Here is a 23,237-nt window from a genome sequence, read left to right as displayed (position 1 = left end):
GTGTGCTAGTAGGGATGGCGGTGTGCTGGTAGGAGTGTGGTGGTGTGCTGGTAGGAGTGTGATGGTGTGCTAGTAAGAGTGTTTGTCTGCTGGAAAGAGTGTGGTGGTGTGCTGGAAAGAGTTTGGTGGTGTGCTGGAAAGAGTTTGGTGGTGTGTTGGAAAGAGTGTAGTGGTGTGCTGGAAAGAGTGTGGTGGTGTGCTAGTAGGAGTGGTGGTGTGCTAGCAGGAGTGTGGTGGTGTGCTGGTACGAGTGTGGTGGTGTGCTGGTAGCAGTGTGATGGTGCGCTAGTAAGAGTGTTTGTCTCCTGGAAAGAGTGTGGTGGTGTGCTGGAAAGAGTTTGGTGGTGTGCTGGAAAGAGTGTAGTGGTGTGCTGGAAAGAGTTTGGTGGTGATCTGGAAAGAGTGTAGTGGTGTGCTGGAAAGAGTGTGGTGGTGTGCTAGTAGGAGTGGTGGTGTGCTAGTAGGAGTGTGGTGGTGTGCTAGTAGGAGTGGTCGTTTGCTGGAAAAAGTGTGGTGGTCTGCTAGTAGGAGTGGTGGTGTGCTGGAAAGAGTGTGGTGGTGTGCTGGAAGGAGTTTCATGGTGTGCTGGTAGGAGTGTGGTGGTGTGCTGGAAAGAGTGGTGGTGTGCTGGTAGGAGTGTGGTGGTGTGCTGGAAAGAGTTTGATGGTGTGCTGGAAAGAGTTTCATGGTGTGCTGGTAGGAGTGTGGTGGTGTGCTGGAAAGAGTGTGGTGGTGTGCTGGTAGGAGTGTGGTGGTGTGCTGGAAAGAGTTTGATGGTGTGCTGGAAAGAGTTTCATGGTGTGCTGGTAGGAGTGTGGTGGTGTGCTGGAAAGAGTATAGTGGTGTGCTGGAAGGAGTGTGGTGGTGTGCTGGAAAGAGTTTGGTTGTGTGCTGGAAAGAGTGTATTGGTGTGCTGGAAAGAGTGTGGTGGTGTGCTGGAAAGAGTGTGGTGGTGTGCTAGTAGGAGTTGTGGTGTGCTGGAAAGAATGTGGTGGTGTGCTGGTAGGAGTGTGGTGGTGTGCTGGAAAGTGTGCTTGACTGCGACACACAATCCAGTATGGGGTGAGTTTGACTGTGGTGTTGATGTTGTCTGCACAGCTGGAGGAGGTTCAGACTGAGATCTTGTAGTTACATAATAAACCTTATGCTCATTTAAACCGTTTACAATTCACTGCATTTATCTGTAATGATTTACAAGTGAAATCAATCACCTTGAACTCTTGAACACCTTGAATCACCCAGTATTTCAGGCCACATTTGTTACAGGATCAGATCCTTTTCCCTCCAATACTTCATCCAGCATTTTCTGCAGGTACCTAGTGATGCCTGATATGAGATGGGTGCAGCTCCAGTTTTAAAATGGTGTATAAATAATTTTATGAAGAGTTATGAGGTTTTAGATGTGACAGTGATGGTGTTTGTTTAATTCAAACAATCTCTATCACATTTGACCAGCTGGCGTTTAATAACACTCACAGAAATCTCATTTATCTGGAAGTCTTTAATCCACAGGTCCTAACTAAACTGAGCTGAGAACATTTCTTTAAGGAAGAGAAATAAATGACCTCTCCTCACTGTGATCATCAGTGTTCCTTCTTACAGCTGGACGTACAAGAGAGTCTAACCGTGTCTAACAGGGTTGTGGTGTTGTTCAACTTAAAGCAGCTGCTTGTAAAGTGGATAAAGGTGAGCGATGATGATTTTCAGACATACAGATCTCCGTCTCCTCCTCCTGGTGTGGAAGGCTGCTTTATGAGCAGTATCGCTGGACATCGCTGGACACCGCTGGGTGGGGGGTGGTGGTGGACGGGGGCGTCTGGTGTGATTGTTAAACAAACACACTCCAGTCTTATTTGTGCTTGCAGCGCTGGCTCCTCTGCCGGTAGATTTCCTCAGTGAACGGCCTGCAAATTGAGCAGAATAAACACTCAGAGGGAGGAGGCTGTAAATCCCAGCGTTCTGTACCAGCCTGCTCCTGGCACACACATCTCAAACATATCGCACCACTGACCCGCAGAACTTTCCACAAAGGTCAACACTTACTGCTGTCGCTAATGCAGCTAACAGGAAATAAACAGCAGTCATAACAGGACGTTTATGAAAAGTCGACTATCCTTCACTCCCTGTTTGCATCTTTTGGACACGATTCAGTTTTATATAGAACCTTTATGAGAACGGTTCTAAACACAACTAAACAGGTTGCTTCTTTTCTGATTGCGTCAAGTTTGCAACAGTAGAAAAACCCTGTATATGAGTTAGACTAGTCAGAAACAACTACACTGTGACATCACAACCACGACACACAGGCAGTCTGGCACAGCCCACTCAGTGTAACGGGACTCCTGCCAGAAAAAGTGTGAATTCTGCTCTTCACAGCCAAAGAAACAGACCTGGACTTTCACTGATAGAACTTTATCTCAGTTTAGATCAGCCCCCAGCCTGTGTATCAGTACAGCTTTAGAACCAAAACTTTACGCTGCTAAAAGGAACCAAAAATACCCCAAATCAGTAACCATGGAAACAAGCCACTACTGCCTCCATGACAGAGATGATATGTGAGAGAGAGAGAGAGAGAGAGAGAGAGAGAGAGAGAGGGACAGAGTGAGACCGAGTGAGAGACAGAGTGAGAGACAGAGAGAGAGAGACACAGAGAGACAGAAAGAGAGACAGAGAGAAATACAGAAAGAGAGGGAGAGACAGAAAGAGAGAGGGAGAGGGAGAGAAAGAAGCTGTGATGGTACATCTCTATCTGTGTTCTGAGGTCAGGCTGATAATGAGCTTCTCTCTGCTGTTGTTTTGTGTTGTTGGTCTCGTTCAGGTCTCAGCTGCTCTCCCCCCAACACAGTGAACACGGGGGTCCGCGTATCTGTCAGTCCCCACGCGGTGTCTTTAGGAGGAGCAGAGAAGAGTCCATGTGCTGTCTGTCTCACTCTGGATCTGACTGTGGGCTGAACTTCCTCCTACTTTCCTTCTCTTCTCTAAACATGAGGCACAAACACTCCATCCAACAGGTCTCAGTCATCAGCAAGAAAAGTGACTCAGTGTCTCCACAGAGAAAAAAAACTTATAATGGAAGTTAATGTAAAAAGTGTTTTTGTTTTCTGAAACCCATTTTTCCAAATTATGTAAAAAAATAAATAACAAAAAATAAAAAATAAAATGGAATAAAGAGACAGAAGGTTTTTTCCCAACAGTGATGATATATTTCCGTCCAGAATCTCTAAACTATCATAAAACAGCATCTCAGTCATCAGGCAGTGAATTCATAATGATTTCATGTTGGAACTTTCTGTGAGGAGCTTTTAGAGGGGGAGGTCTGGTTCCTATCACCACCACAGTGAACAAATTTTTACTAAATGATGGTTGATGGGAACATTGCATGAAGCTGCTGCTCATATCTGCATGATTAAGTACTGCACAGCTGCCATATCCATCACCTATAGCAGCTCTTTCTCTCTCTCTGTTCTCTCTCTGTCACTGTCTCTCTCTCTCTCTCTCTCTCTTGCACGCTCGCTCTCTGTCTCTCTCGCTTTCTTTCATTCTCTCTCTGTGTCTCTCTCTGTGTCTCTCTCTCTTTTAGAGGGGGATGTCTGGTTCCTATCACCACCACTGTAAACACATTTTTACTCCATGATGGTTGATGGGAACATTGCATGAAGTTGCTGCTCATATCTGCATGATAAGTACTGCACAGCTGCCATATCCACCACCGATAGCAGCTCTCTCTGTTCTCTCTCTCTCTCGCTTGCTCTATATCTGTCTCTTTCTCTGTCTCTCTCTCGCTCTTTCTTTTTCTGTCTGTTCTCTCTTTCTCTCTTGCTCTCATTCTGTAAATTCAATTTCAATTACAATTTAAGGTACTTTATTAGCATGACAAATATGCTACATTTGTATTGCCAAAGCTTGACAATTTTTTTTAAACAAAACATCAACAATTTAAGAGGTGAACACATTAGATTCTAGGAATTTTAGAAGAAAAAGAAAAAAGGTGATTTTAAAATGTTAAACACTGCAAAATCGCTAAATTATAGAGCTGTCAATTTAAAAAGACACTATATAATCAAAATAAAAACAATGAATACATATATGTGTATCCGTGTTTGTATATTTGTGTGTGTGTGTGTGTGTGTGTGTGTATGAGACATGGTCACTCACTGTCCCTCTTCCAGTGGCAGGTCAGGGTGTATTGAGCTGTGAGAGTGCTGCGTGCTGCTCTCTCTGTGCTCCCCTAGCAGATACGGCAGTTTCTCTGTGTTAGACAGGCTGTTAAATGTAGGATGCTTGTTGTTAATTTTTGTAAAGAACTCTTTGTGGATCTCAGTGAATTTTGGGCACTTGGTCAGGAAGTGCAGCTCTGTCTCTGTTTTATCCAGTTCGCATGATGCGGGCATGTTTTTTTCCCTGAGGCAGCCAGGATCTCCTGTGTCTCGACAGCCAGACTATGCTGACTTTCTCTTTCTCTCTCTCTCTCGCTCTTTCTTTCCTTTCTGTCTCTCACTCGCTCGCTCTCTCTCTCTGGCTCTTTCTTTCTTTCTTTCTTTCTTTCTTTCTTTCTTTCTCTCTGTCTCTCACTCGCTCGCTCTTTCTTTCTCTCTGTCTCTCACTCGCTCACTCGGTCTCTTACTGTTTCTCTTGCTCTCTTTCTTTCTCTCACGCACACCCTCTACATCTGTCTCTCTAACTCACTCACTCTCTCTCTCTGAACTCTGTCTCTCTGTCACTCGCGCTCTATATCTGTCTCTCTCTCACGCACACGCTCTATATCTGTCTCCCTTTCTCTTTCTTTCTCTCTCGGTCTATCTCTGCCTCTCTCGCGTGCACGCTCTTTATCTGTCTCTCTTTCTCTCTCGCACGCTCTATATCTCTCTATTTCTCTTTCTCACTCATTTCTCTCTCTTGCACACGCTCTCTGTTATCTATCTGATATCTCTCTGTTCTCTCTTGCTCTCTCTCCCCCCTGCTCTCTTTCTTTCTCGCGCACGCGTGCTCTATATGTCTCTCTCTCTGTTCTCTCTCTCGCTCTGTCTCTCTCGTTCTTTTTCTCTCACTTGCTCTCTGTCTCGCGTGCGTGATCTATATCTGTCTCTCTCGCGCCCTCTTTCTGTCTTTCTCTTTGTTTTCTTTCTCTCTCTGTCTGGTACGCGCTCTATATCTGTCTCTTTTTTCTCTTTGCCTCTCTAGCTCTATTTCTTTCTCTCTGTTCTCTCTCTCTGTCTCTCTTGCGCTCTATATCCGTCTCCCTTTCTCTGTCTCTATCGCTCTCTCTCTCTTGCATGCTCACTCCATATTTCTCTGTTCTCTCTGTCTTGCTTGCTCACTCTGTCTCTCTCTCTCGCTCTCTGCCTCTCGCTCGCTCTCTCTATCTCTCTCACTCTCTCTGTCTCTTTCTTTCTTTCTCTCTCATGTGCGCGTGCTCTATATCTCTCTCGCTTTCTCTTTCTCTGTTCTCTCGCCGTTTCTTTCTCTCTTGCATGTGCACGCTCTATATCTGTCTCTCTCACTCTCTTTCTCTCTGTTCTCTCTCTCGCTTGCTCTGTCTCTCACTCTGTCTCTCTGTTTCTCTCACTCGCTGTCTCTCTCACGCGCTCTGAATCTGTCTTTCTCTCTGTTCTCTCTCTGGCACGTGCTCTATATCTGTCTCTTTCTCACTCTTGCTCTCTCTGTCTCACTTACATACTCTATATCTGTCTCTCTCTCGCACACGCTCTATATCTGTCTCTCTTTCTCTGTCTGTTCTCTCTCGCGCGCGCACGCTGTCTCTCTCTCTCTCTCTCTCTCTCTCTCTCTCCCCCGCTCTCTCTTTCTTTGTCTCTCTCTCTCTTCAGATCACCCCACAGATGTTCGATGGGATTCTGCTTGGGCCATTCCAAAGTCTTAATCTCATTCCGGTGAAGCCATTCTTTTATTGATTTAGATGTATGCTTTGGGTCATTGTGGTGCTGAAAGATGAAGTTCCTCTTCATCTTCAGCTTTCTAACAGAAGGCCGAAGGTTTTGTGCCAACACTGACTGGTATTTGGAACTGTTCATAATTCCGTCCACTCTGACTAAGGCCCTGGTTCCAGCTGAAGAAAAACAGCCCCAAAGCATGATGCTGCCACCACCATGCTTCGCTGTAGGTATGGTGTTCTTTTGGTGATGAGCAGTGTTGTTTTTGCACCAAATATACCTTTTGGAATTATGTCCAAGTTCAACCTTGGTTTCATCAGACCATAACACATTTTCCCACATGCGTTTGGATGTCTTTTTACAAAATTAAGCTGGGCTTGGATGTTTTTCTTTGAAAGATAAGGCTTCCGTCTTGCCCATAGCCCAGACATATGAAGAAGACGGGAGATTGTTGTCACATGTACTGCACAAGCCAGTACTTGCCAGAAATTCTTGCAGCTCCTTCAGTGTTGCTGTCGGCCTCTTGGCAGCCTCCCTGACCAGTTTTCTTCTTGTCTTATCATCAATTTTGGACGGCCGTCCTGTTCTTGGTAATGTCACTATTGTGCCATGTTTTCTCCACTTGATGATGACAGTCTTCACTGTGTTCCATGGTATATTTAATGACTTGGAAATTCTTTTGTAGCCTTCACCTGACTGATATCTTTGAATAATGAGATCCCTCTGATGCTCTGGCAGCTCTTTGCGGACCATGGCTTGTGCTGGAAGATGTGGCTACAAAAATGTCAGGACAAGCCTACTAGAACAGCTGAACACAGCCACACCCAAAGTTATTAAAGGGTGTGCACACTTATGCAACCACATTATCTCAGTTGTTTATTTTTACTTCACCTCCCTCAAAGATTTCTGTTTTTCAATTGCATTGTACAGGTTATAGGTCACATTAAAGGTGGAAAAAGTTGTGAAATGATTTGTCTTGCTGTCATTTTTTTACATCACAAAAACCTGGCATTTGAACAGGGGTGTGTAGACTTTTTATATCCACTGTATATTTCTCTTGCTCTCTGTCTCGCTCTGTTTTTCTCTCACTTGCTCTCTGTCTCGCGTGCGCGATCTATATCTGTCTCTCTCTCGCTCTTTCTTTCTCTCTGTTTTCTTTCTCTCTCTGTCTCTGTCTGGCGCGCGCTCTATATCCGTCTCCCTTTCTCTCTCTCTTTCTCGTTCTTTCTTTCTCTCTGTCTCTATCGCTCTCTCTCTTACGTGCACACTCTATATCTTTTCTCTCTCTTTCTCACTCTCTTTATTTCTCCCTCTGTCTCTCTCTCGTGCACACTCTATATCTGTCTCTCTTTCTCCCTGTTCTCTCTCTCTCTCTGGCTCGCTCTCACTCTCTCTCTGTCTCTCTCTCTCTCTATCGCTTGCTCTGTCTCTTTCACTCGTATTCTCTCTCTTTCTCACGCGTGCTCTATGTCTGTCTTTCTCTCTGTTCGCTCTCTTTCTCTCACGCGTGATCTATGTCTCTCTGTGTCTCTCTCTTTCTTTCTTTCCATTCTCTCTTTCTCTCACGCATGCTCTACGTCTCTGTCTCTCTCTTTCTTTGTTCACTCTTTCTCTCACGCGTGCTCTATGTCTCTCTGTGTGTCTCTCTCTGTCTTTCTTTCTTTCGTTCTCTCCATTCTCTCTTTCTCTCACGCATGCTCTACGTCTCTCTCTCTCTCTCTCTCTCTCTCTCTCACGCGTGCTCTATGTCTCTCTGCCTCTCTCTCTCCCCTAGTGTGCTCTATATCTCTCTCTTTCTGTCACGCGTGCTCTATGTCTCTCTGTGTGTCTCTCTCTGTCTTTCTTTCTTTCGTTCTCTCCATTCTCTCTTTCTCTCACGCATGCTCTACGTCTCTCTCTCTCTCTCTCTCTCTCTCTCACGTGTGCTCTATGGTGCTCTATGTCTCTCTCTCTCGCGTGCTCAATGTCTCTGTGTCTCTCTCGCGCGTGCTCAATGTTTCTGTGTCTCTCTCTCTCACGCATGCTCTATGTCTCTCTTTGTCTGTCTCTCTCTCACGCGTGCTCTATGTCTCTCTGTGTGTCTCTCTCTTTCTCTCACGCATGCTCTATGTCTCTCTCTCATGTGTGCTCTATGGTGCTCTATGTCTCTCTCTCTCGCATGCTCAATGTCTCTGTGTCTCTCTCTCTCGCATGCTCAATGTCTCTGTGTCTCTCTCTCTCACGCGTGCTCTGTCTGTGTCTCTCTCTCACGCATGCTCTATGTCTCTCTTTGTCGGCCTCTCTTTCTCCCTCACGCGTGCTCTATATCTCTCTGTGTCTCTCTCTCTTTCTCTTTCTGTTACGCGTGCTCTGTCTCTTTCTCTCACGCGTGCTCTATGTCTATCTCTCACGTGTGCTCTATGTCTCTGTGTCTCTCTCTCTCATGCGTGCTCTGTCTCTCTGTGTCTCTCTCTCATGTGTGCTGTATGTCTCTCTGTCTGTCTCTCTCTCCCTCACGCATACTCTATGTCTCTGTCTCTCTCTCCCTCACGCATGCTCTATGTTTCTCTTTGTCTGTCTCTCTCTCTCACGTGTGCTGTCTCTGTGTGTCTCTCTCTCACGCGTGCTCTATGTCTCTGTGTGTGTCTCTCACGTGTGCTCTATGTCTCTCTGTGTGTCTCTTTCACTCTCTCTCGCGCGTCCTCTGTGTCTCTCACTCTCTCTCACGTGTGCTCTGTCTCTGTGTCTGTCTGTCTCTCTCCCTCCGTCTCTCTCTCCCTCTCTCCCCCTGTCTGTCTCTCTATCCCTGTCTCTCTCTCTCTCTCCTTCTCTACACCCTCTCTCTATCTCTCTGTTCTCTCTACCCCCCTCTTTCTCACTCCCTCTTTGTGTCTCTCTCTCCCTCTCCCACTCTCTCTCTCTATGTCTCTCTGTTTCTCCCTCTCTCACGCGTGCTCTATATCTCCCTGTCTCTCTTATGCGTGCTCTGTCTCTTTGTGTGTCTCTCTCTCTCACATGCATGCTCTATGTCTCTCTGTGGCTCTCTGTTTCTCTCTCTCTCACGCGTGCTCTATGTCTCCCTGTCTCTCTTACACATGCTCTGTCTCTTTGTGTGTCTCTCTGTCTCTCTCTCTCATGCGTGCTCTATGTCTCTCTGTGTGTCTCTCTCTCGCATGCTCTATGTCTCTCTGTGTCTCTCTCTCGCATGCTCTATGTCTCTCTGTGTCTCTCTCTCGCATGCTCTATGTCTCTCTGTGTCTGTCTCTCTCTCTTTCTCACGCATTCTCTATGTCTTTCTGTCTGTCTCTCTCTCTAATGCGTGCTCTCTCTCTCTTTCTCTCACACGTACTCTGTCTCTCTGTGTCTCTCTCACGCGTACTCTGTCTCTCTGTGTCTCTCTCACGCGTGCTCTATGTCTTTCTGTGTCTGTCTCTCTCTCTCACGCTCTATGCTCTATGTCTCTCTGTGTGTCTCTCTCTCTCACATGTGCTCTATGTCTCTCTGTGTGTCTCTTTCTCTCTCTCTCTCTCTCTCTCTCATGCGTCCTCTGTGTCTCTCACGTGTGCTCTGTCTCTCTGTGTCTGTCTGTCTCTATCCCTCCTTCTCTACCCCCTCCCACTCTCTCTCCCTCTCTCATGCGTGCTCTATGTCTCTCTGTGTCTCTCTCTCTCAGGCTTGCTCTATGTCTCTCTGTTTCTCTCTCTCAGGCTTGCTCTATGTCTCTCTGTTTCTCTCTCTCTCACGCGTGCTCTGTCTCTGTGTGTCTCTCTCTCATGCGTGCTCTATGTCTCTCTGTGGCTCTCTGATTCTCTCTCTCTCTCGTGTGCTCTATGTCTCCCTGTCTCTCTTACACATGCTCTGTCTCTGTGTGTCTCTCTGTCTCTCTCTCTCATGCGTGCTCTATGTCTCTCTGTGTCTCTCTCTCGCATGCTCTATGTCTCTCTGTGTCTGTCTCTCTCTCTTTCTCACGCATTCTCTATGTCTTTCTGTCTGTCTCTCTCTCTAATGCGTGCTCTCTCTCTCTTTCTCTCACACGTACTCTGTCTCTCTGTGTCTCTCTCACGCGTGCTCTATGTCTTTCTGTGTCTGTCTCTCTCTCTCACGCTCTATGCTCTATGTCTCTCTGTGTGTCTCTCTCTCTCACATGTGCTCTATGTCTCTCTGTGTGTCTCTCTCTCTCTCTCTCTCTCTCTCTCTCTCTCTCATGCGTCCTCTGTGTCTCTCACGTGTGCTCTGTCTCTCTGTGTCTGTCTGTCTCTATCCCTCCTTCTCTACCCCCTCCCACTCTCTCTCCCTCTCTCATGCGTGCTCTATGTCTCTCTGTGTCTCTCTCTCTCAGGCTTGCTCTATGTCTCTCTGTTTCTCTCTCTCAGGCTTGCTCTATGTCTCTCTGTTTCTCTCTCTCTCACGCGTGCTCTGTCTCTGTGTGTCTCTCTCTCATGCGTGCTCTATGTCTCTCTGTGGCTCTCTGATTCTCTCTCTCTCTCGTGTGCTCTATGTCTCCCTGTCTCTCTTACACATGCTCTGTCTCTGTGTGTCTCTCTGTCTCTCTCTCTCATGCGTGCTCTATGTCTCTCTGTGTGTCTCTCTCTCGCATGCTCTATGTCTCTCTGTGTCTCTCGCATGCTCTATGTCTCTCTGTGTCTGTCTCTCTCTCTTTCTCACGCATTCTCTATGTCTTTCTGTCTGTCTCTCTCTCTAATGCGTGCTCTCTCTCTCTTTCTCTCACACGTACTCTGTCTCTCTGTGTCTCTCTCACGCGTACTCTGTCTCTCTGTGTCTCTCTCACGCGTGCTCTATGTCTTTCTGTGTCTGTCTCTCTCTCTCACGCGTGCTCTATGTCTCTCTGTGTGTCTCTCTCTCTCACATGTGCTCTATGTCTCTCTGTGTGTCTCTTTCTCTCTCTCTCTCTCATGCGTCCTCTGTGTCTCACGTGTGCTCTGTCTCTCTGTGTCTGTCTGTCTCTATCCCTCCTTCTCTACCCCCTCTCTCTCTCTATCTCTCTGTTCTCTCTACCCCCCCTCTCTCCCTCCATCTCTCTCACTCCCTCTTTGTGTCTCTCTCTCCCTCTCCCACTCTCTCTCCCTCTCTCATGCGTGCTCTATGTCTCTCTGTGTCTCTCTCTCTCAGGCTTGCTCTATGTCTCTCTGTTTCTCTCTCTCAGGCTTGCTCTATGTCTCTCTGTTTCTCTCTCTCTCACGCGTGCTCTGTCTCTGTGTGTCTCTCTCTCATGCATGCTCTATGTCTCTCTGTGTGTCTCTCTCTCTCTCGTGTTCTCTATGTCTCTCTGTGTCTCTCTCTCTCTCTCATGCGTCCTCTGTGTCTCTCTCCCTCTCTCTCTCTACCCCCCCTCTCTCTCTACCACCCCCTCCCTCTCTCTCTCTCTCTCTCCCTCTCTTACTTCCTCTGTGTCTCTCTCTCCGTCTCTCCCTCTCTTACTCCCTCTTTGTGTCTCTCTCTCCCTCTCCCACTCTCTCTCCCTGTCTCTCTCTCTCTCTTTGTGTCTCTCTCTTTCTCTCTCCCTCCACCCCCCCCCCCTCTTTCTCTCTCTCTTCATCCCCCCCCCCCTCTCTCTCTCTGCCAAGAAAAGGAGACCTGATGGTGCTGAAGAACTGGTGCCCTGTGGCATTGCTGTGCACAGACTGCAAGCTGCTCTCAAAAGTGTTAGCCTCAAGACTGGGGAAGGTGATGGAGCAGGTTGTGCATCGTGACCAGACATACTGTGTGCCTGGTAGGTCTATCTTTGATAATGTTTACTTAATTCGGGATGTTTTGGATGTCTCCAGGCTATTGGGTTTGAGGACTGGTCTTATTTTCTTAGACCAGGAAAAGGCATTTGACCAGGTTGAGCATGGATATCTGTGGAAAGTTCTGGAGAACTTTGGCTTCAACCCAGGTTTTTTAGCCATGATCAAGGTTTTGTATAGTGACAATGAGAGTGTACTCCAAGTTAACGGTGGTTTGTGTGCTCCTTTTAAAGTCCGCAGAGGCATCAGAGAAAGTTGAGAAAGTGAAAGGACAACTTAGCAGATGGAATTGGCTAGTGCCTCAGCTGTCTTATCGGGGACGGGTTCTCGTTGTTAATAACCTTGTTGCTTCCTTTTTATGGTACAAATTGGCTTGTGTAGATCCCCCAGCAAATCTTCTAGCTGACCTGTAGGCACTGCTAGTGGACTTTTTTTGGGACCAATTGCACTGGTTACCACAGGCTGTCCTCTATCTACCTAAAGAAGAAGGAGGAGAAGGGCTGGTTCACTTAGCCAGCAGGACTGCTGCCTTTCGCCTCCAGTTCATTCAGAGACTCCTTAGTGGCCCTAAAGACGTGGTGTGGAGAGAAGTGGCATGCAGGATTTTACGCACTGTTAGGCGATAGGGACTGGACAGAGCTCTGTTTTTTATGAGTGCTAAAACACTGGACGTTGATGGCCTGCCTGTGTTTTATCGTGGACTTTTTAGCATGTCTGGAATGAGCAGCACCTCGCTACACTGGCTTCTGGAGGAACCTGTAATTCATGGGTCTCGGTTGGACGCATCAAGAAAAACGTCTCCCGCACTGGCCAGGGTTCTTGCTTCTTCCAACATCTTTACCCTCTGTCATCTAGTGGATGTTGCAGGATCCCGTCTGGACCGTGTAGCGGACCTGGCGGTGCGCTTAGGGGTGAGGTCCTTGCGTTTAGTGGCCAAACTCCTACAGTGTTGGAGGTCAGTGCTGTCCTCTGAGGAACGAGGACTGAAAGGACTATGGTGAAGGAGTGCTCAGCCTTGATGAGGATGACCCCTTCCCCAAGGTTACCATTGTTCCTGACCTGCAGGGGTGTCAGGGCCCCCTCCTGGACCATGCAGAAGAGCTGAGAATGGACCTGAGTTCAGTCTCTGGCAAGCTGCTTTACTCAGCCTGTGTGAAGCTTTTTAATAGGAAGAGACTGGAGAACAGGACCGACACGCCGTGGCGAGATGCTCTGGGTCTCGCTGACGAGGTGAAGCCACAGTGGAGAGCACTGTATAAACCACCATTAACTAAAAGAGTGGCAGATCTACAGTGGAGGGTTTTACATGGAATTGTTTCTGTTAACTCGTTTATTTCTGTTTTAAATCCAGAGGTCACTCCTGTTGTTTCTGGTGTTTCACGCTTTTATGCACTGTTTTAGGCTACGTCCCCTTTTTAATGTTTTAAAGACAGTGTTTCTTTCTTTTAATGTGATTTTTACTGTTCATATCTTTATCCTTGGTTGTAAATATGTCCAGAGGGAGAGGTTCAAGTGTCAGTTACTTAATTTTATTCTTGGTCAGGCCAAACTGGCAGTGTACACGAGTCGGAGAAATCATGTAGCGCAGGCAGCCGACTCAGACGTAGTACTGACTTTCTCTAGGCTGGTTAAATCAAGGATTCTGATTGATTTTAACTACTATAAGTGTATGTCTGACCTGGAGACTTTTAAAGTGGCGTGGTGTTGCGGGGAGGCAGTGTGCTCGGTTTTAGATGGTGAACTTTGCTTTCTCTCTGTATTTCTCTCTCTCTCTCTCGCTGTATCTCTCTCTCTCTGTGTATCTCTCTCTCTCTCTCTCTCTCTCTCTCCCTCTCCCTCTCTCTCCCTGTCTCTCTTTCTCCCTCTGTCTCTCTCTCTCTTTCTGAGTGAGTGGAGCAGCTGTGAGTGTGAGAGCGCGTACAGACTGGTCTGTGTGTTTCCCCACTCTTCTCTCTTACTTTCGTATCGCCTTTTGCTTACTGGTTTCATTTTAGTGTGTGACAGTACAATCTGGTGTTTGGGTGGTTTAGGAGGTTAGTTTAAAATCGCTGCGGGTACTAATGTCACCGTGGAAGAGTGCAGTCTCGTGGTGGGTGAAGCTGTGGGCCATGACAGCATCCTGTCAGCGTCTAGAATGAACGGCTCGATAGTTCTGTTTCTGAATGATGTCGATAAGGTCACTGACGTTGTTAACCGCGGTATAGTCTTGGATGGTCAGTTTACTAGTGTTCTTCCACTCATCACTCCCTCCAAAAGAGTCACTTTGTCTAACGTCCCACCATTTATCAGAGACGATGCGTTATCACGCGAGTTATCCCGGTTCGGACAGATTATGTCCCCGATTAAGAAAGTCCCCCTCGGCTGCAAATCTCCGCTGCTGAAGCATGTCGTGTCTTTTAGGCGGCATGTTTTCATGATCCTAAAAGACAACGCAGATGAACTGAATGCTTCCTTTAAATTTAGAATCGATAACTTCGATTACACGGTATTTGCCACCACGGAGAGTATGAAGTGTTTTGACTGTGGAGGAGATGGGCATCTTATCCGGTCTTGCCCGGAGAGGCTGACCGGCCCCGCTCTGCGCACCGAGGCTAGCGGCGCGGCGAGCGCCTAGGCTGGAGGAGACCGGGACGGGGATGGAATGGAGGAGACAGGGCCTGGAAGCAGGCCTGGAGCCGCGGGAGGCGAACATGACAGCAGAGGTAAGGAGAGCGATGGGGCAGGGTGCAGTGTGACTGTGGACGAGGACGCTGGGCAGAGTGAGTGCAGAACTGAGGAAGAGCTGAATAATGACAGACACCAACACTGACCCGCTGGTTGACACTGTTACTGATGTAGTTGATTTCGTGTTAGACGGCCACCAGACCATGCTCGATGACCCTTCACACACCGTGTTTAAAACCACAGTCACTAAAACGAAAAAAGCCCATCACAGTCAGTATCAGACCCGCAGTATAAAGAAAGCTGCAGGCGCCGCAGGACAGCTGGACGATGCCGCGGCCGCTGAGACAGACAACGCTGAGAACGACTCGTCTGACTCCAACATCTCGTCGTGTTCACAGTCTTGCAGCTCCGGGAAAATTTATACCTTAAAAATGATGAGATTTTTTGGAGAGCACGAAACATGCTAAAGGGGTGCGGGTGGAAGACCACTTCCCTGACCGCGTTGGGTTTGTGCAGTCAGTACAGTATCTGCGGAACAACTCGGGGGAGGAGGGGTTTACTGACCAGGAGATATTCCGCTTAAAGAAGATAGTGGCCAAACTAAACCATCAGCTCACTGATGACAGCGGTGAGATGGCGTGAACATCCCCTCAGGTTTCTGTGGTGTGGAGTGCTGGCTGTGTCATCTTTATATATTCTCCTTTTAACATGGATGAGATCAGGGTGGCGACATTAAATATCAATGGGGCCAGAGATGCTAATAAGAGAGCACAACTGTTTGAGTTGCTTAAACTTAAACATACTGATGTAATGTTTGTCCAAGAAACACACAGTGATGAGAGGAACGCTGTAGACTGGGTGAGGGAATACGACGGGAGGGCCTTTCTCAGTCACATAAGCTCTGTAAGTGGAGGTGTGGCACTGCTCTTCACTAAAAGCTGGGCTCCTCAGTCAGTTGAAGTTGAGGACATAATGGCGGGTAGAATATTAAAAGTTTGTGCCATTTTTGAACATTGCGCCTTTGTCTTTCTGTGTGTGTATGCACCCGCAGTGGGGGTGGACAGGATGCTGTTTTTAGATGTTCTGTGTAAAACGCTGGGTGGCTGCAGCAGTGTTAATTATTTAGTTTTAGCTGGCGATTTTAACTGTCCAGTGCAGATAGGAATCACTTAGAACCGTACGCTGCTTTGCGTAGACGGCTGGTCCAGCTGATCAACACACACGAGCTCTGTGATATTTGGAGGTTTCTAAATGATCAGCAAAAACAGTATACCTGGGCACATACAAGCGAGAACCGTATCTCTCTAGCAAGACTCGACAGATTTTACTGTTTTAAGCATCATCTTAGTGTTTTTAGACATTGCCAAATCTCACCAGTTGCCTTGTCTGACCACAGTTTAGTCCACTGTACAATGGGTGTGAGGCATATAAAGCCAAGGAGTTCGTATTGGCTATTTAACACATCCTTGGTGGATGATGCACATTTTAGAGACACTTTTGGTGTGGATTTCAAGCAACTAAGACTACTTTTCAGTCTTTACAGCAATGGTGGGACTTTGGCAAGGTCCAGATAAAACAGCTCTGTCAGCAGTATACTTACAGCGTCACAAAAGACATAGCCCGGTCAATGAAGAGTCTTGAGATAGAAATAGTGGAACTCCAAAACATGTCCACAGGAAATCGAGCCGATATTGAGGCACTCAAAACTAAAAAAAGTGGCACTTGCTGATCTGCTTGGGGTAAAAGCACAGGGGGCTCTGGTGCAGTCACGCTTTCAGAAAGTGGCACAGATGGATGCTCCGTCCAAATTCTTCTTTAGTCTGGAGTGCAAGAATGGCCAAAGGAGGTGTATACATGCCCTGCGGTCTGAATCTGGAGCTCTACTTTCAGACCCTGCAGGGATTCGTAGTCATCCAGCTAAGTTTTATGGAGAGCTCTACACCTCTGAATACAGTGAGCAACCAGAGCTGGAAAAAGGTTTCTTTGACGGTCTTCCGAAGCTTGTGGAAGACTCTGCTTTGGGCCTTGAGAGGCAGCTCTCCCTGGTGGAGCTGAGTGATGCTCTGCAGGGTATGGAGTGTGGGAAAGCACCGGGTATTGATGGACTCCCAGTAGAATTTTATAAGTCCTTTTGGCTGGTGATTGGCGAGGACTTGCTAGAAGTTCTCAATGACAGCCTCGCTAAGGGGAGACTGCCGTCAAGTTGCAGAAGGGCTGTGCTGACCCTGTTGCCTAAAAAGCGTGACCTTCATGAGCTCAAGAACTGGAGACCTGTCTCGTTGCTCTTCTGTGATTACAAGTTGCTCTCAAAAGTACTGGCAGTCAGACTGAAGGAGGTCATGGGACAGGTCATCCATCCTGACCAGACCTACTGCATTCCAAGCAGGTCAGTTTTGAACAAATTTTTTTTAATTCGAGATATTTTGGACGTCTCAAGACTACTGGGCTTAGATACTGGTCTTATTTCTTTGGATCAGGAAAAGACTTTTGACCGGGTGGAGCATGAGTATTTGTGGAAAGCTCTCTCAGCTTTTGGATTCAGCCCAGGTCTTATAGCCAAGATCATGGCTTTGTATTGTGACGCTGAAAGTATTCTGAAAGTTAACAGTGGTTTAAGTGCTCCTTTTAAAGTTCAGAGGGGGATAAGGCAGGGATGTTGTCTGTCTGGCATGTTGTATGCACTGGCAATAGAACCTCTCTTACACAGATTAAGGCACGTTCTCTCTGGTTTTAGTGTACCAAACTGTAACCCAAAGATTTTACTATCTGCCTATGCTGACGATGTAATTGTGATTGCTAAGACTCAGTCTGACGTTGACAACTTAATCAGCACTGTAAACAGGTTTGGTAGAATTTCTTCTGCCAAGGTTAATTGGAGCAAAAGTGAGGCTCTGTTGGTGGGAAACTGGTTAAGTGGTGCACCCAGACTACCACAAGGGTTGAAGTGGGCCAGCAAAGGTTTTAAGTACTTGGGGGTGTTTTTGGGTGATCAGCAAACGGAGCAAAGAAACTGGGAAGGGCTCCTTGAAAAAGTCAAAGGTCGACTCTGTAGCTGCACTGGTGGACTTCTTCTGGGACAAGCTGCATTGGATCCCACAGAGTGTGCTGTTCTTGTCCAAAGTGGAGGGGGGACAAGGACTCATACATCTGGCAAGCATAGTTGCAGCTTTCCGTCTCCAGTTCCTTCAAGGACTTCTTACTGGACCAGGGAACCTGGTGTGGAGGCCCCTGGCTTGTGTTTTACTCCGGAGGCTGGGCGATCTAAACATGGACTTAAACTTGTTTTTAATGGATCCAAAGAAGCTACCACTGAAAAATCTGCCACCTTTTTATCATGGACTATTTAGGGTAATTAGTTACTTTAAAGTACAACAGCAGAGGGTCACAACCTCTACATACTGGCTTTTAAAAGAACCTCTGATAAAAGGGGCGCGTCTGGATGTGACAGGGGGAACTAATCCTTCAATAGAAAGGACACTGTGCTGCAATGGGCTGACAACTCTAGGAGATCTAGTGGACTTAGCAGGCCCTGATCTCAAGGATGTGGACCCAGTAGCTGCACGCCTACAGATCAGATCCACCCGGTTTGTGGCACAGCTACTGAGCAAATGGAACGCAGCACTGACAGAAGAAGAGCGTGTCATGCTTCATCCACACCATAGACAAAACTGTAATGACGATGAGGGGTTGTTTCCACAGCTGAGCCTCACACCTGAACTCGGTCAATGTGAGGGCCAGCTTTTGCAGGCACTTGATGTTGGTGGCATGGTTTTGGGTCAAACAACTGGGACACAGTTTTATAAAGCTTGTGTAATGGTTCTTAACAAAATTAAGCTAAACGCAAGAGTTGATACACCCTGGCTGGCCAAGCTTGCCTTAGGAGTTGATGTTAAACCCTCATGGAGAGCTTTTTATAAACCACCGTTAACAAAGACCTATGGTGACCTGCAGTGGAGGGTTCTGCATGGCATCATGGCTGTGAATGCTTTTACGTCTGTTTTAAATCCAGCTATACGCCAGGAGTGCCCCCACTGCGGTGAGAGGGAAACTGTCTTTCATTGTTTTATGGAGTGTCCCAGACTAACCCCCCTGTTCCGTCTTGTAGGATCTGTTTTCAGTTGTTTTAGTTCAGCTTTTACAAAATCAGTTTTTATTCTGGGTTTTAAGTACACTCAGAAGCGTAGAGTGCAATGTCAGTTGCTGAACTTTATTCTTGGGAATGCTAAAATGGCAATCTGGGTGAGCAGGAAGAGCATCATTGAGGGGCTTTCAAAAGGCTGGTGAAAACCCGAATACTCATTGATTTTACTTTCTACTCAACCAAAAGAGACCTGGGCAGCTTTGAGGAGATCTGGGGCTGCATGAATAGTCTGTACTCAGTGAATGACGGTGAGCTTCACTTTGGGGCGTTGTTGAGGTGATGCACCTTTTTGGGAACCATGTATTATTGGACCTCACTGTGCAGTGCAGTGTTCCTTTATGTGTGTTTTTTTTTTTTTCCTTTTTTTTCCTTCCCACTTTTTGTTTTGTTATCTGTGTGGACTGATAATAAAGAGTTTGGAACTCTCTCTCTCCCTCTCTGTGTCTCCCTTTCTCTGTCTCCCTCTCTCTGTCTCTTCCCCCCTCTCCCTCTCTCTATCTCTTCCCCCCTCTCTCGCTCTGTCTCTCTCCCCCTCTCTGTGTCTCCCTTTCTCTCTCCCTCTGTCTCCCACTCTCTATCTCCCCCCCCCCCCTCTACCCCCCCTCAATCCCCCCCTCGCTCTCTGTCTCTCTCCCACCACTCTCTTTCTCTCTCTCCCTCTCTCTATCTCTTTCCCCCCTCTCTATCCCCCTGTCTCTCGCTCTGTCTCTCTCCCCACTCTCTCTTTCTCTCTCTATCTCTGTCTCCCTCTCTCTGTCTCTTCCCCCCGTCTCTTGCTCTATCTCTCTCCCCACTCTCTCTTTCTCTCTCTCTCTCGCTCTCTGTGTCTCCCTTTCTCTCTCCCTCTCTGTCTCCCTCTCTCTCTCTTTCCCCCCTCTCCCTCTCTCTGTCTCCCCCCGTCTCTCGCTCTGTCTCTCTCCCCACTCTCTCTTTCTCTCTCTATCTCTGTCTCCCTCTCTCTGTCTCTTTCACCCCCTCCCTCTCTCGCTCTGTCTCTCTCCCCCCTATCTCCCTCCCTCTTTCTCTCTCCCTCTCTCTGTCTCTTTCCCCCCGTCTCTTGCTCTGTCTCTCTCCCCACTCTCTCTCCCTCTCTGTGTCTCCCTTTCTCTCTCCCTCTCTCCCTCTCTGTCTCCCTCTCTCTCTCTCTGTCTCTCACTCTGTCTCTCTCCCCACTCTCTCTTTCTCTCTCTATCTCTGTCTCCCTCTCTCTGTCTCTTTCGCCCCCTCCCTCTCTCGCTCTGTCTCTCTCCCCCCTCTCACTTTCTCTCTCTCTCTCTCTCTCTCTCCCTCCATCTCTCTGTCTCTTTCCACCATCTCCCTCTCTCTGTCTCTCTCCCCCTCTCTCTTTCTCTCTCTTTCGCTCCCTCTCTGTCTCCCTTTCTCTCTCCCTCTCTGTCTCCCTCTCTCTGTCTCTTTCCCCCCTCTCTACCCCCCCTCCCTCACTCTCTGGCTCTCTCCCCCCTCTCTCTTTCTCTCTCTCTCCCTCCCTGTCTGTGTCTCCCTTTCTCTCTCCCTCTCTGTCTCCCTCTCTCTTTCTCCCTTTCTCTGTCTCTTTCCCCCCCTCCCTCTCTCGCTCTGTCTCTCTCCCCACTCTCTCTTTCTCTCTCTCTCCCTCTCTGTGTCTCCCTTTCTCTCTCCCTCTCTGTCTCCCTCTCTCTGTCTCTTTCCCCCCTCTCCCTCTCTCTGTCTCCCCCTGTCTCTCGCTCTGTCTCTCTCCCCCTCTCTCTTTCTCTCTCTCTCTCTGTCTCCCTCTCTCTGTCTCTTTCCCCCCCTCCCTCTCTCGCTCGGTCTCTCTCCCCCCTCTCACTTTCTCTCTCTCTCTCCCTCCCTCTCTCTGTCTCCCCCCGTCTCTCGCTCTTGTCTCTCTCCCCCCTCTCTCTTTCTCTGTCTCCTTCCCCCCTCTCCCTCTCTGTCTCCCCCTTTCTCTCTCCCTCTCTGTCTCCCTCTCTCTGTCTCCCCCTGTCTCTCGCTCTGTCTCTCTCCCCCTCTCTTTCTCTCTCTCTCTCTGTCTCCCTCTCTCTGTCTCTTTCCCCCTCCCTCTCTCGCTCTGTCTCTCTCCCCCCACTCACTTTCTCTCTCTCTCTCCCTCCCTCTATCTGTCTCTTTCCCCCCTCTCCCTCTCTCTGTCTCCCCCGTCTCTCGCTCTTGCCTCTCTCCCCCCTCTCTCTTTCTCTCTCTCTCTCTCTCTCTTTCCCCCCTCTCCCTCTCTGTCTCCCCCTTTCTCTCTCCCTCTCTGTCTCCCTCTCTCTGTCTCTTTCCCCCCTCTCCCTCTCTCTGTCTCCCCCCGTCTCTCGCTCTTGTCTCTCTCCCCCTTCTCTCTTTCTCTCTCTCTCTCTTTCCCCCCTCTCCCTCTCTGTCTCCCCCCATCTCTCTACCCCCTCTCTCTTTCTCTCTCTCTCTCCCTCTCTGTGTCTCCCTTTCTCTCTCCCTCTCTCTGTCTCTTTCCCCCCCTCTCTACCCCCCCTCTGTCTCCCTCTCTCTCTCTTTCCCCCCTCTCCCTCTCTCTGTCTCCCCCCTCTCCCTCTCTGTCTCCCCCGTCTCTCTACCCCCTCTCTCTTTCTCTCTCTCTCTCGCCCTCTCTTTCCCCCCTCTCCCTCTCTCTGTCTCCCCCTGTCTCTCGCTCTGTCTCTCTCCCCCTCTCACTTTCTCTCTCTCTCTCCCTCCCTCTATCTGTCTCTTTCCCCCCTCTCCCTCTCTCTGTCTCCCCCGTCTCTCGCTCTTGTCTCTCTCCCCCCTCTCTCTTTCTCTCTCTCTCTCTCTCTCTTTCCCCCCTCTCCCTCTCTGTCTCCCCCCGTCTCTATACCCCTCTCTCTTTCTCTCTCTCTCTCTCTCCCTATCTGTGTCTCCCTTTCTCTCTCCCTCTCTCCGTCTCTTTCCCCCCCTCTCTACCCCCCCTCTACCCCCCCTCTGTCTCCCTCTCTCTCTCTTTCCCCCCTCTCCCTCTCTCTGTCTCCCCCCTCTCCCTCTCTGTCTCCCCCGTCTCTCTACCCCCTCTCTCTTTCTCTCTCTCTCTCGCCCTCTCTTTCCCCCCTCTCCCTCTCTCTCTCTCGCCCTCTCTTTCCCCCCTCTCCCTCTCTGTCTCCCCCCGTCTCTCTACCCCTCTCTCTTTCTCTCTCTCTCTCTCTCCCTATCTGTGTCTCCCTTTCTCTCTCCCTCTCTCTGTCTCTCTCCCCCCTCTCTCTTTCTTTCTCTCCCTCTCTGTGTCTCCCTTTCTCTCTCCCTCTCTGTCTCCCTCTCTCTGTCTCTCCCCCCCCCTCCCTCTCTCTGTCTCTCCCCCCCTCCCCCCCGTCTACCTCTCTCTGTCTCTCTCCCCCCTCTCTCTTTCTCTCTCTCTCCCTCTCTGTCTCCGTTTCTCTCTCCCTCTTTGTCTCTCTCTCTGTCTCTTCCCCCCTCCCCCTCTCTCTGTCTCCCCCTGTCTCACTCTCTCTCTCTCTCCCCCTCTTTCTCTCTCTCCCCCTCTCTGTGTCTCCCTTTCTCTCTCCCTCTCTGTCTCCCTCTTTCCCCCCTCTCTATCTCCCCCTCTCTCTCGCTCTTTGTCTCTCTACCCCTCTCTCTTTCTCTCCCCTCCCCTCTCCCCCCCTCTCTCGCTCTCTGTCTCTCTCCCCCCTCTCTCTTACTCTCTCTCTCCATCTCTGTGTCTCCGTTTCTCTCTCCCTCTGTCTCCCTCTCTCTGTCTCTTCCCCCCTCCCCCTCTCCCTCTCTCTGTCTCATCCCTCCCCCCCTCTCTCGCTCTCTGTCTCTCTCCCCCCTCTCTCTTTCTCTCTCTCTCTCCCTCTTTCTCTCTCTAACTCTCTGTCTCTCTCCCCCCCTCTTTCTCCCTGTCTGTGTCTCCCTTTCTCTCTCCCTCTCTGTCTCCCTCTCTGTCTCTTCCCCCCCTCTCTACCCCCCTGTCTGTGTCTCCCTTTCTCTCTCCCTCTCTGTCTTCCTCTCTGTCTCTTCCCCCCCTCTCTACCCCCCTGTCTGTGTCTCCCTTTCTCTCTCCCTCTCTGTCTCCCTCTCTCTGCCCCCTCTCTCTCTCGCTCTCTGTCTCTCTCCCCCCTCTCTCTCTCTCTCTCCCTGTCTGTGTCTCCCTTTCTCTCTCCCTCTCTGTCTCCCTCTCTCTGCCCCCCCCCCCTCTCCCCCCTCTCTCTTTCTCCCTCTGTCTCTCTCTCTCCCTCTTTCTCTCTCTCTCTCTCCCTGTCTGTGTCTCCCTTTCTCTCTCCCTCTCTGTCTCCCTCTCTCTTTCTCTCCCCCCCCCTCTCTCTCGCTCTGCCTCTCTCACCCCTCTCTTTCTCTCTCTCTCTCCCTGTCTGTGTCTCCCTTTCTCTCTCCCTCTCTGTCTCCCTCTCTCTGTCTCTTCCCCCCCCTCTCTACCCCCCTGTCTGTGTCTCCCTTTCTCTCTCCCTCTCTCTCCCTCTTTCTCTCTCTCTCTCTCCCTGTCTGTGTCTCCCTTTCTCTCTCCCTCTCTGTCTCCCTCTCTCTTTCTCTCCCCCCCCCCTCTCTCTCGCTCTGCCTCTCTCACCCCTCTCTTTCTCTCTCTCTCTCCCTGTCTGTGTCTCCCTTTCTCTCTCCCTCTCTGTCTCCCTCTCTCTGTCTCTTCCCCCCCCTCTCTACCCCCCTGTCTGTGTCTCCCTTTCTCTCTCCCTCTCTGTCTCTTCCCCCCTCCCCCCCTCTCTGTCCCCCCCTCTACCCCCCCCTCTCGCTCTCTGACTCTCTCTCTCTCCCTCTCTGTGTCTCCCTTTCTCTCTCCCTCTCTGTCTCCCACCCTCTCTATCGCTCTCTGTCTCTCTCCCCCCTCTCTTTCTCTCTCTCTCTCCCTGTCTGTGTCTCCCTTTCTCT

At 49.1% G+C, this 23,237-nt stretch overlaps 1 protein-coding gene across 2 annotated transcripts in view; it reads right to left on the bottom strand.

The window, feature by feature from the left end:
• Positions 1 to 1,406: 1,406 nt before the first annotated feature.
• pemt (phosphatidylethanolamine N-methyltransferase) overlaps positions 1,407 to 23,237 on the bottom strand; it is a 116,108-nt gene continuing 94,277 nt past the window's right edge. For both annotated transcript variants that reach the window (XM_017685953.2, XM_017685954.1), the window contains exon 7: positions 1,407 to 1,904. In XM_017685953.2, the coding sequence (XP_017541442.1) occupies positions 1,850 to 1,904 (55 nt within the window). In that variant the 3' untranslated portion in view covers positions 1,407 to 1,849. The remainder of the gene's footprint in view (positions 1,905 to 23,237) is intronic.

This window comes from Pygocentrus nattereri, chromosome 13, assembly GCF_015220715.1.
Source record: "Pygocentrus nattereri isolate fPygNat1 chromosome 13, fPygNat1.pri, whole genome shotgun sequence".
Classification (NCBI taxonomy): Eukaryota; Metazoa; Chordata; class Actinopteri; order Characiformes; family Serrasalmidae; genus Pygocentrus; species Pygocentrus nattereri.
This window is presented reverse-complemented; position numbering and strand designations above follow the sequence as displayed.